This window comes from Micropterus salmoides, unplaced genomic scaffold (genome assembly GCF_014851395.1).
Source record: "Micropterus salmoides isolate LMB-PRFRI ecotype aquatic unplaced genomic scaffold, ASM1485139v1 Ms_hic_scaffold_7, whole genome shotgun sequence".
Classification (NCBI taxonomy): Eukaryota; Metazoa; Chordata; class Actinopteri; order Centrarchiformes; family Centrarchidae; genus Micropterus; species Micropterus salmoides.
The window spans coordinates 26616204-26631057 of record NW_024044459.1 but is presented as its reverse complement, the minus strand read 5'-3'; the positions used below and the strand labels follow the sequence as shown (position 1 = coordinate 26631057).

At 39.9% G+C, this 14854-nt stretch overlaps 2 protein-coding genes across 4 annotated transcripts in view; one reads left to right on the top strand and one right to left on the bottom strand.

Annotated features, from left to right (window-relative positions):
* LOC119891645 (DNA repair protein XRCC4-like) overlaps positions 1–8836 on the bottom strand; it is a 24401-nt gene extending 15565 nt beyond the window's left edge. For 2 of the 3 annotated variants that reach the window (XR_005442477.1, XM_038703420.1), the window contains exons 1-3: positions 8692–8811; positions 3601–3742; positions 2614–2816 (exon numbers count right to left, since the gene is read on the bottom strand). Coding sequence is in view for 2 of the 3 variants with exons in the window: in XM_038703420.1 (XP_038559348.1) it covers positions 2614–2816; positions 3601–3739 (342 nt within the window). In the remaining variant the exon portion in view is untranslated. Of the gene's footprint in view, positions 1–2613; positions 2817–3600; positions 3743–8691 lie in introns of all 3 variants that reach the window. The other variant, XM_038703421.1, reaches the window with a different exon arrangement.
* Positions 8791–14854, top strand: tmem167a (transmembrane protein 167A). Its single transcript, XM_038703423.1, has 4 exons — positions 8791–8928; positions 10247–10356; positions 13876–13910; positions 14012–14854. Exons 1-4 carry the CDS (start codon positions 8926–8928, stop codon positions 14080–14082), a joined length of 219 nt encoding a protein of 72 aa, XP_038559351.1. The 5' UTR covers positions 8791–8925; the 3' UTR covers positions 14083–14854.

Sequence of the window (14854 nt, the reverse complement as noted above, 5' to 3'; positions counted from 1 at the left end):
AGGGACAAAGAAGAAAGTGTCCAAAGTATGGGATTATTTCAAGCTAGAGAAAACAACAACTCTGTAACGTTACCGTCCGTCCACCGTAAAACGAAACTTATGTCACCTTGGCAACAGCACGACGGCAGCTGAACAAAAAGCAGCCAGTGTTCTGCCAGCGGACCACAGACAAGGTAACAGTAACAGCAACTTTAGCATTAAACTGAAATCATGACTGATTGTTGAGTTGAAGGCTAGTCAAAGTAAGCAGCAGACCTCAGCTGAAAATGTACACACGTGCGTTTGTTGTTCTCTTTTTTCAGCCGTGAGTTGTAACCTCACAGTCATGAGTTAACTGGGTGTCGGGAAGCTGCACCTTTTAACTCACCTCCAGCTCTCTCTGTAGCTCAGACAATCCCTGCTACCTGCGTATGCTAATCCAACATTTCACCCAGATTCTTTGTCTTTATTATCGCCATCTTTATAATAACAACTAATTTCCTGTTTCACATTTCACATGTGTTTTCTTGACAAAACATGGTTTGGAGACCAGCGTCGCGTGACAGAGCCTGCAGTGTGTGTGTGTGTGTGTGTCCCTGTCAGCTCTGCCGCTGGCAAGCAAAAGTACTTCTTAAAGGACGCATCGATGAATCATTGAAATAATCTATCGAAGCTTAAAATACTAAAATCATCGTTAGCTGCAGCCCTAGATGCGTTTTTCGCTGTGATGTCACAGCAAAGTGGCGATCCAGAGGAGAGGGAAAAAGCCAAAAGGCATAATATGACCTCTTTAGAATATTTAAGTCAAATGATGGCTGCTGTTTATTTGTTTGTCTCATTTGTCTCTCTGTGCATTTTACTCATGTTTTGAAGGCGTGCACTGATTTTAAGTCTATTCATTATTCAGTTTTAAAAAACTTTGTTTGACTAATGAGATTTCCCCTGTGGTATCCCTACTACACCCCTAGGAGTAACATTTTTTAATCATTGTTGATTTTATTTCGCATTAACAGTTGTTGTGTTGTTGAAAATATTAATCCTTTCTATACTTGATATCATAATTGCATTATTAAATTATGGGATGTGGTTACATGACACAAAGTCACACACAGTGGAAATAACCATTTTGTCAAGTATGCACCCAAAGGCTGATAGCCTTCTAAAACAGGATGTCTGCACATGTTGGGACACATGCGCATAGGCACACATACATGGTACACACTCATAGAAACAAAGAAAGCCAGGAGGCATTTCAGAAAAGAAAAAGGCACTAATCAACTGTTTAACATTGTTAGATAGGGACGGCCCCGTCCATAAATCAGGGTCTTTACAGTGTTCCTAACCTCCTGGCCTTCTCCCTCGGGTGTCCTCTACCTGCACAGCATTCCCAAAGACCACAAGTGACCTGCTCCCTGGAGGCAACAGAATCCTCTCACAATTTCACAGAATAACACTAAAATCCACTGAAAGTACCATGACCTGTACTCCATCAAGCTTGTCACTCACTGTATGTAAGAATACATGTCTCAGTTTTCAGTTTCAGTTTTTTCAGTGACTGTTGCATACATTTGAAAAGAGATGTGCATTAATGTGGGGATGTTGGTTACATTAACGCAAGCTAGCTCCACCTTAATTTCAATCAGCAAATCTTTTTCCCATAACTTTTACAAGCTGCGGCCATTACACAACTACCTTATACTGTTGCCACTGGATGACTGGCAACAAACTGAATGATTCCTATCTGTGGCATTTTCCACAGCAGCCTGAAGGCAAGCCTTTCTAATTCTGCTATAATATGGGGAGACTATAAACCTTATCTTTTTAACAGCCCGCTGTAAAAAATAAGACTTCCTCTCTATGTTGTTGTATGTCGTTAGATGGATTTATCCTCAGGGAAGTGCATGATGTTGTGGAATTCAAGGGGGGAGTACTGATAAATAAACATAATTAAGAAAACAACTTTCTAAAACTGATCTTGAACAACAGATTCCTCAAAATATGAGTTTCAAACTACCTACTTCACTTCATGAGATTGAATCAGAGCACCCAAAGCACCCAAAACCAGTTCCAGAAATCAAAAATCATCAATCAAACTACTAGGCTTGTTCCGATTGCCAATTGGTATGCTTATTGACAATTGAAGGGGTGAAGGCACATGAAACTCACTATCAGAACTAAGATAAACATAAAAAAAGTCTATAGAATCTGCATACATAGAAATATGTATCTTTTGTCACAACAACTGTGAGGTAAACTGTTGCTTTCACATTACAAAGTTATCTACCAGAAATGTGCAGTTGAATGTATTTGCTTGGACAACACGCCGGATGAAGATGCACTCTGCAGCATAAGTTGAGCTGGGTTCAACTTTTTTTTTTTCTTTTTCAGACAACCCCGCATTTTTTGTGGCCCTCTGCGTTGGCGTTACCGCAGCTGCCTAATTGAAATAAATGAGGGGGGGGGGCATTTTGTTATGCTGTTGTCTGTCTCAGCCCAGGCTTAAAGCTGCTGCTTGTATGTCTGTTTAAAGTTAATGATAAAAAATATAAAGGTATAGTTCGTTAACCCACGCTGTGAACAATTATGATTTCGCAACATATAATAATTAAAAATCTACTCAACGCTTTTGCTCACCGAGATGTCATTACAGATCTTCAGATATGAGAGATGACAGTGATCTGGAGAGAGGTGGAAAGAATACACCTCCTTGTTGCCTCTTCTCCTTCCTCCTCCTCTTCCCCCTTCACCTCCTGTTAGTGCTTGAAGAAGATCCTCAACATATCTTTCCCTCGTGCTTCCAATATCGTTGGCTTCCCTTGTCACCTCATCTTCTGAAACTGGACACAACAAAGGCATATTTCTAATTTTTGCATAATTTTAAAGTTGTACATTCGCATGTTGAAAGAAACCGGATAGAGGGCAAAGAGGTGATAGCAGACTGCTGAGCCAAACTATAAACATTAATTATGTAGTAATGCATGGACTGATTTAAAAGGAAGCAAGCGGACAAACCAAGGGGAATGACATCAGCTGTTGCACAGCTGCTCGCACGGGGTTGAGGGTCCCTATTAACACATCAAACACAAAAACAGTGACGACCCAGAAGCCCGCACATAGCTGTCACAACCCCATCGCTGCCTGTCAGCTCTGCAGATGGACAGCAATAGAAAACTAGGGAGCAGTTATGTTCCAGGTGTCCTTCCAGAGAAAATGTCCATATGTAAGCGCACACACACTGAACACTGACATGCACATACAAAGACTAGCCTTGTAGAGTTTAATCTACTTTATACACCTGTAAGCTGCAGCACAGGAGTGAGGAGGGATGACGAAACAAGGTCACTTCTGTCCCTCTGGTTAAAGGACCAATAATTACAATATTATGAGATGAGGTTCAGCCAGGTGCCTGCACAGTGTGGACAGCCTGATGAATTGTAGACCAGGTGACAACCCGGAGTCTAGTCAATAGTCAATAGATGCAAGTCTTTGTAGCACATATAAGCCTACAGTTGTGGGTTCAATCACGAGAAACGTGGACTGAGACTGTTTTGTTGTGAATAATTTCAGTGGTCCTCAATTCTTTATGTGCTCTTGTACAGTTTGCATATCTGAAATCTTTACCTTCTCCGATCCATGCTGAGTTGCCATCAGTGAGGGCCAGTGTGAACCCAGCACCCAGATCTACGGCCCAGTCCACTCGCAGGAAGTACGGGGTGCCTGGATCAGTAGTTACAGTGATCTCTCTGACTGCACCACTCATGATCTGCAGAAAATCAAAGATAGGAGTTAAGAAACTCTTAACAAGGTGCAATTATAGTACATTTTTCCTATTGCATTGTATTCAGGATATTCTGTTGTATTTGGTCCTAGGCCCTCCTTCAAAGACTTCCCTCCAATCATTCCATTTTGATGTTGTAAGGCTGTGTTAATCTTCCAGTTGCATCAATGCGCCTCATTGTTTCACTACTTGGATTTAGAGATAATCATCCCTATGGGGGTCTCTCTGAGTCAGTGGAACCTCATGGAGTTTAACAGTTTTTGGCTGTTTTCCTGCGTGGGAGTGTGAGCTTCCTGACCACCAGCAAAATGACTCGCACATCACACTCTAGATAAAAAAATTTTTATCGGAAGCTGCATGAGTGTTTGGAGAAATAGGATATTTCCAGAAGAGGCATCATGTCTGAAATAAGGAAGCAAATACCAATGACAGCCTTATAAGTTATGCATTCAATCACATCTAAGGGATTGCAACGTGCAGGAGAGAAATGTCAATCATCTATGTCTACAGCATAACATATCCATGGCCATGCCAGACCACGATGAGTAAAGCATGCTCTTTTATTTTGTAAATATATACAATATATACACTGCAACTGATCAGTTACAAGAGATTACAAATGATCCATTAGGTTGTCCTTGAAATTTCCTTTTGGTTGACTGGCTACACATCATTGTCTTCTTAAAGGGCTTGAGAAACTTTTACTTGATTACGGATGTCCAGGACAGAACATGTGATTACAGCTTCCATGAGAAGTGAGAGGTGAGTTGGATATCTTCCATACTTAACTACAGGGCAACGTGTGTGGAGATGGAGGGAAAAGGACAGCTAAATTGGCAGTTAGCCAAGCTGGACATGTTTGAAAATATGAAAATGAGCGCCTTTGGACACTGTGCTATAAGTTAGGACGTGACAGGACGTTTTTTTGTATTCTTTCTTTGCATCCCCCACCATATACGCTGACAGAGCAGGTTGTCAAGGTTATTCTAAATTAGACACACAGCAGAGATTTGCCACAAACCTATACTCCCCCCCACCACCCCTTCACACACACACACACACACACACACACACACTCACAGCATGCACATGTGCAGATGCATAAAGGACCATCCAACAGATTAAAGTTGACCCTTTGTGCTTCAAGAAGGGGTGTGGCTGGACGAAGGGGCTGAACAAGATGAGGGAGCTGAAGGGTTCAACTTTAACCTCATAAAGTAAGCCCAGCTACTCATTATTTACTGTAACATCTGTTGTGCAGGGACGATGACCCTGTGGTAATGACAGTAGGACACTCCAATTAAATAAACAGCACTGTCTGTCAAGAATGAAGAGCTGTGCAAAACCTTCAAAGTCAATCCTGAACTCTTCCGTGTTTAGTTACTTGATCGGCAGACACAATCACTGGGATGCTTAAATCATCAACCAAATCTCCCCTACAGCTTTGACAGCTTTTATCCTCTTTTCATACTTTCATACTTTTGCTGAACCTTTTCATTGTCATTTCTTCAGCATCACTGCATATGAAAACCGTAAGACATAACTGTGTGCAGGAAGTACCTTGCAAATAAGTCACAAAGAAAGCCTCTAATTATGCATAGTGTGTCTTAAATTAGGAGCTCATACACAGTAGAAAAAGGCAGTTAACTGTCCCTTTAATGGGTCCTGACAATTAGGCCCGTGCTCCGACTGTCCTTTCACTGGACTTTCCCCGAATGCTTTCTCTTATACAAAGGTTTCAAGATAAAAAGGAGAACTCTTAGGCTGGTTCACTGTTATCATGATCAGTCAGAGATTAAAGCAGTGCTGTTCTAACCAGCAGCAGACTGTCCCATAGCCTTTAATTCAATATGATTATCAGGTATTTGTAAGCCACCTGACAAACAGAAACATTGTTAGTAAAATATAACAAGTATTACAATATATCGTGTGTCCACAAATCTGTCTGAACTGGCTTATACCATGTCTGAGGCAGAATTAGTCAAGTGTCACCATAACTTTATTGCTGCATGCCTCAAAGAGCACATTTGAAAAAACACTGTAATTTAACCATAGACACTTTTAGTACTAATATTCTTGCTGCTTGTAGAGGAGATAGTCATGAGGTGCTAATGCGACAGAGTCGTGCTCCATCTCGTGCTGTATGACAAGATGTGCCTTTGCTTACATGCTGAAACTATGTTTTTCTGAACTCCTCCAATTTCTTGTCACCACAACATAGCACAAACATTTGAGATTGGTGACACACACCTCAAACATCACTGGCAAGGTATATTCTTTTATTCATATTATTATTATGTGGTTAAAACAGCAAAAGCTACTACAATGCATTTGTCTCTGTACTCTTCCGAGTGAACATACTGCCTTCACATAAACGAGAATAACAATTTTAACTCTAATTGCTAGCTGTGATGACACTGTTAAGCCACTACGTAACAAATGGAGTGAGAACAGAAACTGAGCAACAAAAGAGCTATTGTAACAGAATAATTTTGCTGAAGAAGTTATGTGGTCTTGCAAGCTGATCTAACGGAGTCCTTGTCCACAATAAAAGTATGCTAGATAGCGTATGCGATAAATCCTAAATTTACATAATTCAAATTCCATTGAACTCACACAAGGAATAAATATTACTTAAGTCATTAACACATTAGGGAATAAAAACTGTGCCACCGGATGTTTGCAAAAAAAAAGTAATCTGCTGAAACTAACAGTAGTGAGTTACACTACACTGGTCGAACAGCGACCAACAAACATTCAAATCATTGAAGTGATGACTAATTTCAACAAGAGGGCAATCCTTTAAAAAAACATACATTGCTAGCCTGCAAGTGTTGTCCTCCTGACCTCAGCTCTTCCACATAATGAAGTGGTTCTCAAACTGTGGGGGGGCCCCCTTGGAGGGGGGGGGCATAGAGCCACTACAGGGGGTTGTGGATGTTGAGCGGACCTAAGTTGCATGAATGTAATTCATGTGGTGACATAAACAAACAAAAGTGCTCTGATGCTAGCAAGTCTATTTTGCTAACCTGAGTCTTGTTAATTTCAATCACTTGTATTGTTAATGATAAATAAATACAAAATAATACCACCTTTGCTGGGGTGTCAGGCATGAACTATTTACGGCTTCTGAATGGCAGCGTGAAAGAAAAAGTTTGAGAACCACTGGTACGTTACAACATCTTGCTAACACTGGATTCAGCTGCACAATAACAGGTCATTCTCACAGCTCCAAAATTCACATATAAGTTGCAGTTGTGAAAACCTAAGCCATGCTCAATCGCAAATGTAAGGCAATTCTCACTTAAGAGTAAGGTTGGGTAAAAATATAGAGTTGGCACAATACATTATTCTGTTTGAGGGTCAAAACTGCCGCCAAATGATCCCACTTCTGACACCAAGTGAAATGGAAATTAAACTTCAAGTGAGTCTTCTTTGACATCACCAAGGCCTTCCATTTACTAAATACAGAATCAAACCAGTCATGACACGTTAAAGTATTGCCATACCCAACCCTCTTATATGTAAATGATTCACTTGATGTGTGATTGCAGCCGCCGGGCTTGATGAGCTTTACATGTGGTTGTTTGATAATTTTATTATGTTGCAGCAGATAGTAATTGACCATTGTCACTGCAGTGCTTCCAGTATTACTTTCCCTACAATCAAAATTCAAAACGAATATTGCCATTGCTTGAATATAGTTTTACTCTTGGCATCATGTTATACAAAACAGTTTGAGCTTATGTTCACTTTTGTACAAACAGAAAAAGATTACACATACTGAGGCTACATCAAGCCTAGATTTGATTGCAGTAATCAGACATGCATGCACTGTAGCCTTGATTGGTCAGTGCACTGTAAACAATAAAACTTAAATCACATTAAGAGGAATGTGAGTCTGTTTAAAGCTTACTCTTGCTCATCTCTTACTCTTAGGAACCAAAGTCTCCATTCGAAGACTTAGGCTCTTTATATTATTTATCCACACTCTTGTAGTGAAATATGCAAAACATAATTTATGTGTGGTTTAAAATCTGACAGATTTCTTCTTACATGAAGAGCTGTCGAGGAGTGTCTGGGAAGGAAGGCCCCAGGGGGATTTACAAAACATGGCTTAAATGCAATCAAGATGCTGCTGGCTGGCTGGCTGGAGGGAGGGGACTTCATTGTGAAAACTCTTGACCACAAAAATGCCTGTTTTTCGTCATCAAGAGAGAATAAAGTCTATTAGACTATCAACCTATAAATAAATTAATAATGAATAAATACATTTCTCTATAGGATTCAAACTAAGGATTGTTTTTTTGTTTATTTCCTTAATTGTTAAGTGTACATCATGTCAAAAACGATGTGCATCTCAAATTACGGCGCCCAAAGTGATGTTGAAATTGCTGTCTGACCAAGCGTCAAAATTACAAAAGAATTAAACTTACACTTTGTGAAATAGCCAAATTCAAGCAAATGCTTACATTTTGAAAGCTGTGCAGTGTGACTGTCAAATGCCTTTACATGATCAATCAACTTTCTGGTGAACAACTACTCAAGCAGTATTTGGGCACTGTATTTGCATGATTCAGATGTTCACTTCCTTCTCTTTCCCATAACAGAAGATATATATTGATTATTATTCACAGTCTAATTACACCAATATAGTATTGTAACAACTTCCGCATCCTGCAAGCGCAGTCTAACTAGCTTCTTCTTTCTTCACTGGTGCACCATGTTGGAACAAAGTATGGTAATATTATTGGTGCAGATAATAACGTTACTTAAACGGCAAGGCGCCGAGCTGGGCGCTGAATCTTTAACCTGCTGCAGTGGATCCGCGGTGCTTGAATATTACAGGAGTTTTCTCGTACAGTCGGACAAATTTCTCTATGATTTATGTGTGGGTAAAACACTTATGTACAACGTTTCCTCAAAAGACTTACGGTATTGTATGGGCAAACTACTGCGACGTCCAAGTGAAGCGATTTTTTTTGTGAAAGTGAAAATTACCGTTCTCTCAGTTTTTGACAGAAGATTCAACCTTCAACTCTTGGTGTTCTCAGCCAATCAGCAAACGATGTTTTGTTGAGCAGAGCGTAATGACGTTACGTAAACCTCTTTGGTTACGTAAGTTCCAGAGAGCAGGAAGTGTGTTGTGGCTTTGATTCACAACAAAAATGGTAAGCTTGTTTTTATTAAGCAGAAGCTTCTGCTCTTTTGCTGCTTCTTTTAAGCATTATCTAAAACACGCATTCTTCGCCTAATGTCTGTCGGCAGTACTCTGTGACAACACCTTATGCTAGCCTTCGGTGTAAAGCGGGGCGTGTAGTAAATGCTAAACTACCTAGCGTTAGCTAGCATTGGCTAGATTAGATTGGCTAAAAGTTTAGCTATCTAGCGATCACAGCATGTTTCTGTTCTTAAATATCATTATTTTATATATGGATATCATCACGTAAGTTACGGTCGTGTGTCAACGCGAGTTGTTTGACAACAAAGGATAAAGGTATCACTAAATAATGAATGCAAACATCGTACTGTTTTGAGGGCTGTGTGTGCCACGTAGCTGAGGCACACCAGAGACCATGGAGCATTAAGTATGTGTGTGTAGTTCAGCAACATATTGTGAACTGGCATTACGCAACCGAAGACCTTATGTGACAGAAATGTTAAGGTTAAGTAGACAATTGATTAAACGCTTTGGTTTCATTTTAAACCAAACAAGTAGCATCAACCAACAGGTAAGATGGATAATGGCACCTGGAAGACATCACATATCATCACAAAGTACAAAATAAACAAATTGTACATACATTTAAAATTGCTTATCATGCATTAATTTAGCCAGCATCAAGGTCATGGTAACATTATTGTACATATTTGTTGTGGCAGGAGTGTAATTAGTGCCAAGGCAAAAAATGATTCTTTTGTTTATACTTTTTTCTTTTGACATGTATACTAATGTTGAATTATCCTAAAAGCGTGTCTATCACTATGTTAGTGATATGTAATATTCAAAAGGTAAATTCTGGATTTTATTAGTTAAGGGTGCATATGAGATCATCCCAGAATGATATTACATGAACAGACACTGTCTCTTTGGATTAATGCACATAATTTTCTGAGTATAAACGGAAGGTCCAGAAGGGGTTTCATAAAAAAAAAAAATCAGAGCAGACTTGGGTCTCCATTTTGGTACATGGAAGTATCTGTTGTCACTTGTGAACCTCTTACTGTATTTATGCTTGTATGTTGTTCCACAAATGTAAGTCGCTTTGGATAAAAGTGTTTGCCAAATGAGTAAATGTATATGCAGTATGAGATTTGGATTTTTCTGAAACCACAATACCTGTTTAGGCATGTGGCTGGTCTTGTAAATTAGTATATGTACACACAGAAAGTTAATTAAGGTGAATTCAGTGGGTTTTATGACTTGTTGCTGGTAAAATGCACTTTATTATGTCTGTACTAAATATATAATTCTCTTTCATTTTGCAGTCGGCCATTTTCAACTTCCAGTCACTGCTCACAGTGATTCTCCTCCTGATCTGTACCTGTGCCTACATCAGAGCAATGGCTCCCAGCCTGCTAGACAAGAACAAGACCGGGTATGATCAGATACTATTTGAGATACTTAACAATGAAGCAGCCTTAAAGTCTTCACAGTGATTAGTTGTCCCCTCAAATACCTGTCTTGGAAATTATAAACGGGACACAATGTCATGTCAAAATGCATAACAAAATAATTTGAGTGTTACTATACTAATCATACATTCAAGCCAATCACTTGCCAACTCCTGTATATAAATGAGATGTCTTCCATTTTTCCCAATGCTCTGATGACCGTCACTCGGATGAAACGTTAGCATGTTTGTTGACATGGCCAGAATAAATTGGTGAAAACTGAGATTAGTTATATTTGTCCTCAAAATCAGTTGGTTTATGTTACTATATTACCTTTGGGTATTCATCGTTGGTATATACAGTGTTCTTGCCAAATAAGCTAGGTCAGAATTTAACAGTATGTTTTGGCATGCAGTTTATGGTACCATTTCAACTATAGAAGGAGAAAAAGGCCTGACATACAGTGCCTTACGAAAGTATTCGGCCCCCTTGAACATTTCGACCTTTTGCCACATTTCAGGCTTCAAACATAAAGATATAAAACTGTAATTTTTTGTGAAGAACCAACAAGTGGGACACAATCATGAAGTGGAACGAAATTTATTGGATATTTCAAACTTTTTTAACAAATAAAAAACTAAAAAAATTGGGCGTGCAAAATTATTCAGCCCCTTTACTTTCAGTGCAGCAAACTCTCTCCAGAAGTTCAGTGAGGATCTCTGAATGATCCAATGTTGACCTAAATGACTAATGATGATAAATAGAATCCACCTGTGTGAAATCAAGTCTCCGTATAAATGCACCTGCTCTGTGATAGTCACAGAGGTCCGTTTAAAGCGCAGAGAGCGTCATGAAGAACAAGGAACACACAAGGCAGGTCCGAGATACTGTTGTGGAGAAGTTTAAAGCCGGATTTAGATACAAAAAGATTTCCCAAGCTTTAAACATCCCAAGGAGCACTGTGCAAGCGATAATATTGAAATGGAAGGAGTGTCAGACCACTGCAAATCTACGAAGACCCGGCCGTCCCTCTAAACTTTCAGCTCATACAAGGAGAAGACTGATCAGAGATGCAGCCAAGAGGCCCATGATCACTCTGGATGAACTGCAGAGATCTACAGCTGAGGTGGGAGACTCTGTCCATAGGACAACAATCAGTCGTATACTGCACAAATCTGGCCTTTATGGAAGAGTGGCAAGAAGAAAGCCATTTCTTAAAGATATCCATAAAAAGTCTCGTTTAAAGTTTGCCACAAGCCACCTGGGAGACACACCAAACATGTGGAAGAAGGTGCTCTGGTCAGATGAAACCAAAATCTAACTTTTTGGCAACAATCCGCAAAACGTTATGTTTGGCGTAAAAGCAACACAGCTCATCACCCTGAACACACCATCCCCACTGTCAAACATGGTGGTGGCAGCATCATGGTTTGGGCCTGCTTTTCTTCAGCAGGGACAGGGAAGATGGTTAAAATTGATGGGAAGATGGATGGAGCCAAATACAGGACCATTCTGGAAGAAAACCTGATGGAGTCTGCAAAAGACCTGAGACTGGGACGGAGATTTGTCTTCCAACAAGACAATGATCCAAAACATAAAGCAAAATCTACACTGGAATGGTTCACAAATAAACATATCCAGGTGTTAGAATGGCCAAGTCAAAGTCCAGACCTGAATCCAATCGAGAATCTGTGGAAAGAACTGAAAACTGCTGTTCACAAACCCTCTCCATCCAACCTCACTGAGCTCGAGCTGTTTTGCAAGGAGGAATGGGCAAAAATTTCAGTCTCTCGATGTGCAAAACTGATAGAGACGTACCCCAAGCGACTTACAGCTGTAATCGCAGCAAAAGGTGGCGCTACAAAGTATTAACTTAAGGGGGCTGAATAATTTTGCACACCCAGTTTTTCAGTTTTTTATTTGTTAAAGTTTGAAATATCCAATAAATTTCGTTCCACTTCATGATTGTGTCCCACTTGTTGTTGGTTCTTCACAAAAAATTACAGTTTTATATCTTTATGTTTGAAGCCTGAAATGTGGCAAAAGGTCAAAGTTCAAGGGGGCCGAATACCTTCGTAAGGCACTGTACATGGAAGCAGTTGAAATGAAAATATTGCCCCAGAACAAAGTAGTAAGTCTAAGCCTCAGGGTGGAATAAGGGCATTGATAAAGATCAGGTCTTAATCTTATGGCCCCTATAATTTAAGTCGGTGCTTGCTGTCAGCCAGCTGGCACATAAAGGTTTGTATTTCATGTAAGTGTTATACTGCTCTGTCCTTCAAGGTTCTGTCACCATCAGCTTTTCTGATTTAATCAGTTTATTCCAAGTAGTTTACTTATGTATTTCAACTTCTGTTAGAGCTGTTTGTTTTCTTTCTATCATGGAAAATCTCATATTTACCAGCAAAAAATGGTCTGTGATAAAGCATATGTATATGCATTTAAGCCCTACAATTTTAAATAATCCATCCATCTTTAACTCACTGTAACTACTAAAGAGGCCTAATTGAGGCGAGTAAAGTAGCAGAAGGCCTACATTTTTGTCATCACTGGATCATTATTATTCTTGGATGTACCATTTCCATGATTCACTTCTAAGAGGTCTGGTCCAGCCCAGAAACAGCCACACACACACATCATTAGATCAGGGAGGGACATCCTCTTCAGACAAACACATGAGACTGAGAGTGGCAGATGGGATGATTTAATAATTTTCCCTCTTGATTTGATTTGTTGACCGAGGCACGAGCTGTTATTTGCGTTGTTCTGGTGCCACACATTATGCAAATAATTCTGAAGAATCTGATGGGAATACCATCTCCAGGCAAATAAGAATGTGTATGTTGTACAGAAAAACTTGTACTTAACTTAATTTCTTCTTCCTTAATTGCAGAAAATTTGACTTTTAAGCCAGGCCTATCCTAAATCAATAAAAGAAAAAAATCACAATAGGATGCTGACACCATCTGGTCAGTTTGAAAGTTGAAGAAAGTTGGCTTTTAAGCATGTACAGATACACTTGCAGATACACAGACCCTGATACAGGCCGACAGACACATCAGAAAAGTGAAGGCCTGGAATGCCACATTTGCCTCAGCTGTCACTAGAGATAATAAGACGTGCCCGCTCTCCCCCTCTTCCACTGTGCCCGCTCTCCCCCTCTTCCACTGCGCACACTCCTTACATGGATATGGACATCTGGTGGCTGCCTGGGTTTTGTATAAAGGTGATCACAGTCCTCATCTAAAGTTGTGACTACAAGTTACTGTATCAGCTACTTTGACACATCAACACCCCCCTCCCCACACACACACACACACACACACACGTACAGTCAGTCAGTTGTCTGTGCAGAAGCTTAGCTTTAAATATCACAACAACAGTGACATTACTGCATTTTTGTTGCAGTAACAGGACAATTAACTTTAAAAAAAACAGTAAAATAATCAGAGGCAAACAATTGTTTCTGCTTGTGATTTTTCCATAATTATTTTTCCTTTTAGGCTTCTAGGAATTTTCTGGAAATGTGCCAGAATAGGTAAGCCAGTGACTGCCCCATAAGTCATACTTTGATATCTGATGATGAACTAATGATATCAATGAGCCGTTGTTTTACTTTACATTATTTCTTTTGTCCAGGTGAGCGGAAGAGTCCGTGGGTGGCTTGCTGCTGTGTCATCATGGCTTTCAGTATACTGTTTCTACAGTAGCAGTCCAAAGAACACCACAAATAGAAACATCGGGGAAATAAACAAACAACAAGGCATGGACAGTACGATCTTTGAAAGCACCACAGGACCACAAGTTGTTGTCATTTAGATCATGAAAAAACGGAGACCCGCCACCCCTCACCGTAGGGGGAGGTGTGAGCTGAGCCCCACAGTGTGTCAGGATCCCTCAACGGACTTCCAGATCTGTCCATGTGTATGCATAAGTGGAATGTTTACTCCGGATGTGTGTGTGGGGGGGGCCAATGCTTTCTGTTATCTGCCATTTAGTTTAAAGGAAAGAGTTTGCATTCTGGCATCATTTGTGGGATCAAATGATTGTTTGTCCAAACATTTCACACACTTTTTCTTCCCTTTTGACTTTGATTGCATCGACATGTTTGAAATTCTCCACCAAAAGGACCTTCATTTCTGTTCTGGGATGTGATTCACATGGAGGCTTATATTTGTAAACTGAGTTATAACGAGGTGTGACTTTGAATCATCTCGGCGCCCTCTTTGTAATGGTAGTATAGCTCTTCAAGTGTGTAATTGTCCGGCATATTCGCCTCAGAGAGCAACTAAATTTTTTAAAGCCAGTCAGTTTGCAACTATTTATTAAAGAAACTTTTTTGGATATCTGCTTTGAGAAGGCTGTTTTTTTGATTAGTTGCTGTTAACATGTTTACATCTGTTTGTGTTGATGTGACGCTGTAAGATGTCGTCAACAATGACATAAAATGTGCAAAATACATGTGTGATGATAACCTTTAAA

What these genes read in the sequence shown, in the direction of transcription:
- tmem167a (XM_038703423.1), top strand. An exon ending in CTAGACAAGAACAAGACCGG is followed by an intron (nt 10,357 to 13,875) that starts GTATGATCAGAT and finishes TTTTCCTTTTAG; the next exon opens with GCTTCTAGGAATTTTCTGGA. An exon ending in CTGGAAATGTGCCAGAATAG is followed by an intron (nt 13,911 to 14,011) that starts GTAAGCCAGTGA and finishes TCTTTTGTCCAG; the next exon opens with GTGAGCGGAAGAGTCCGTGG.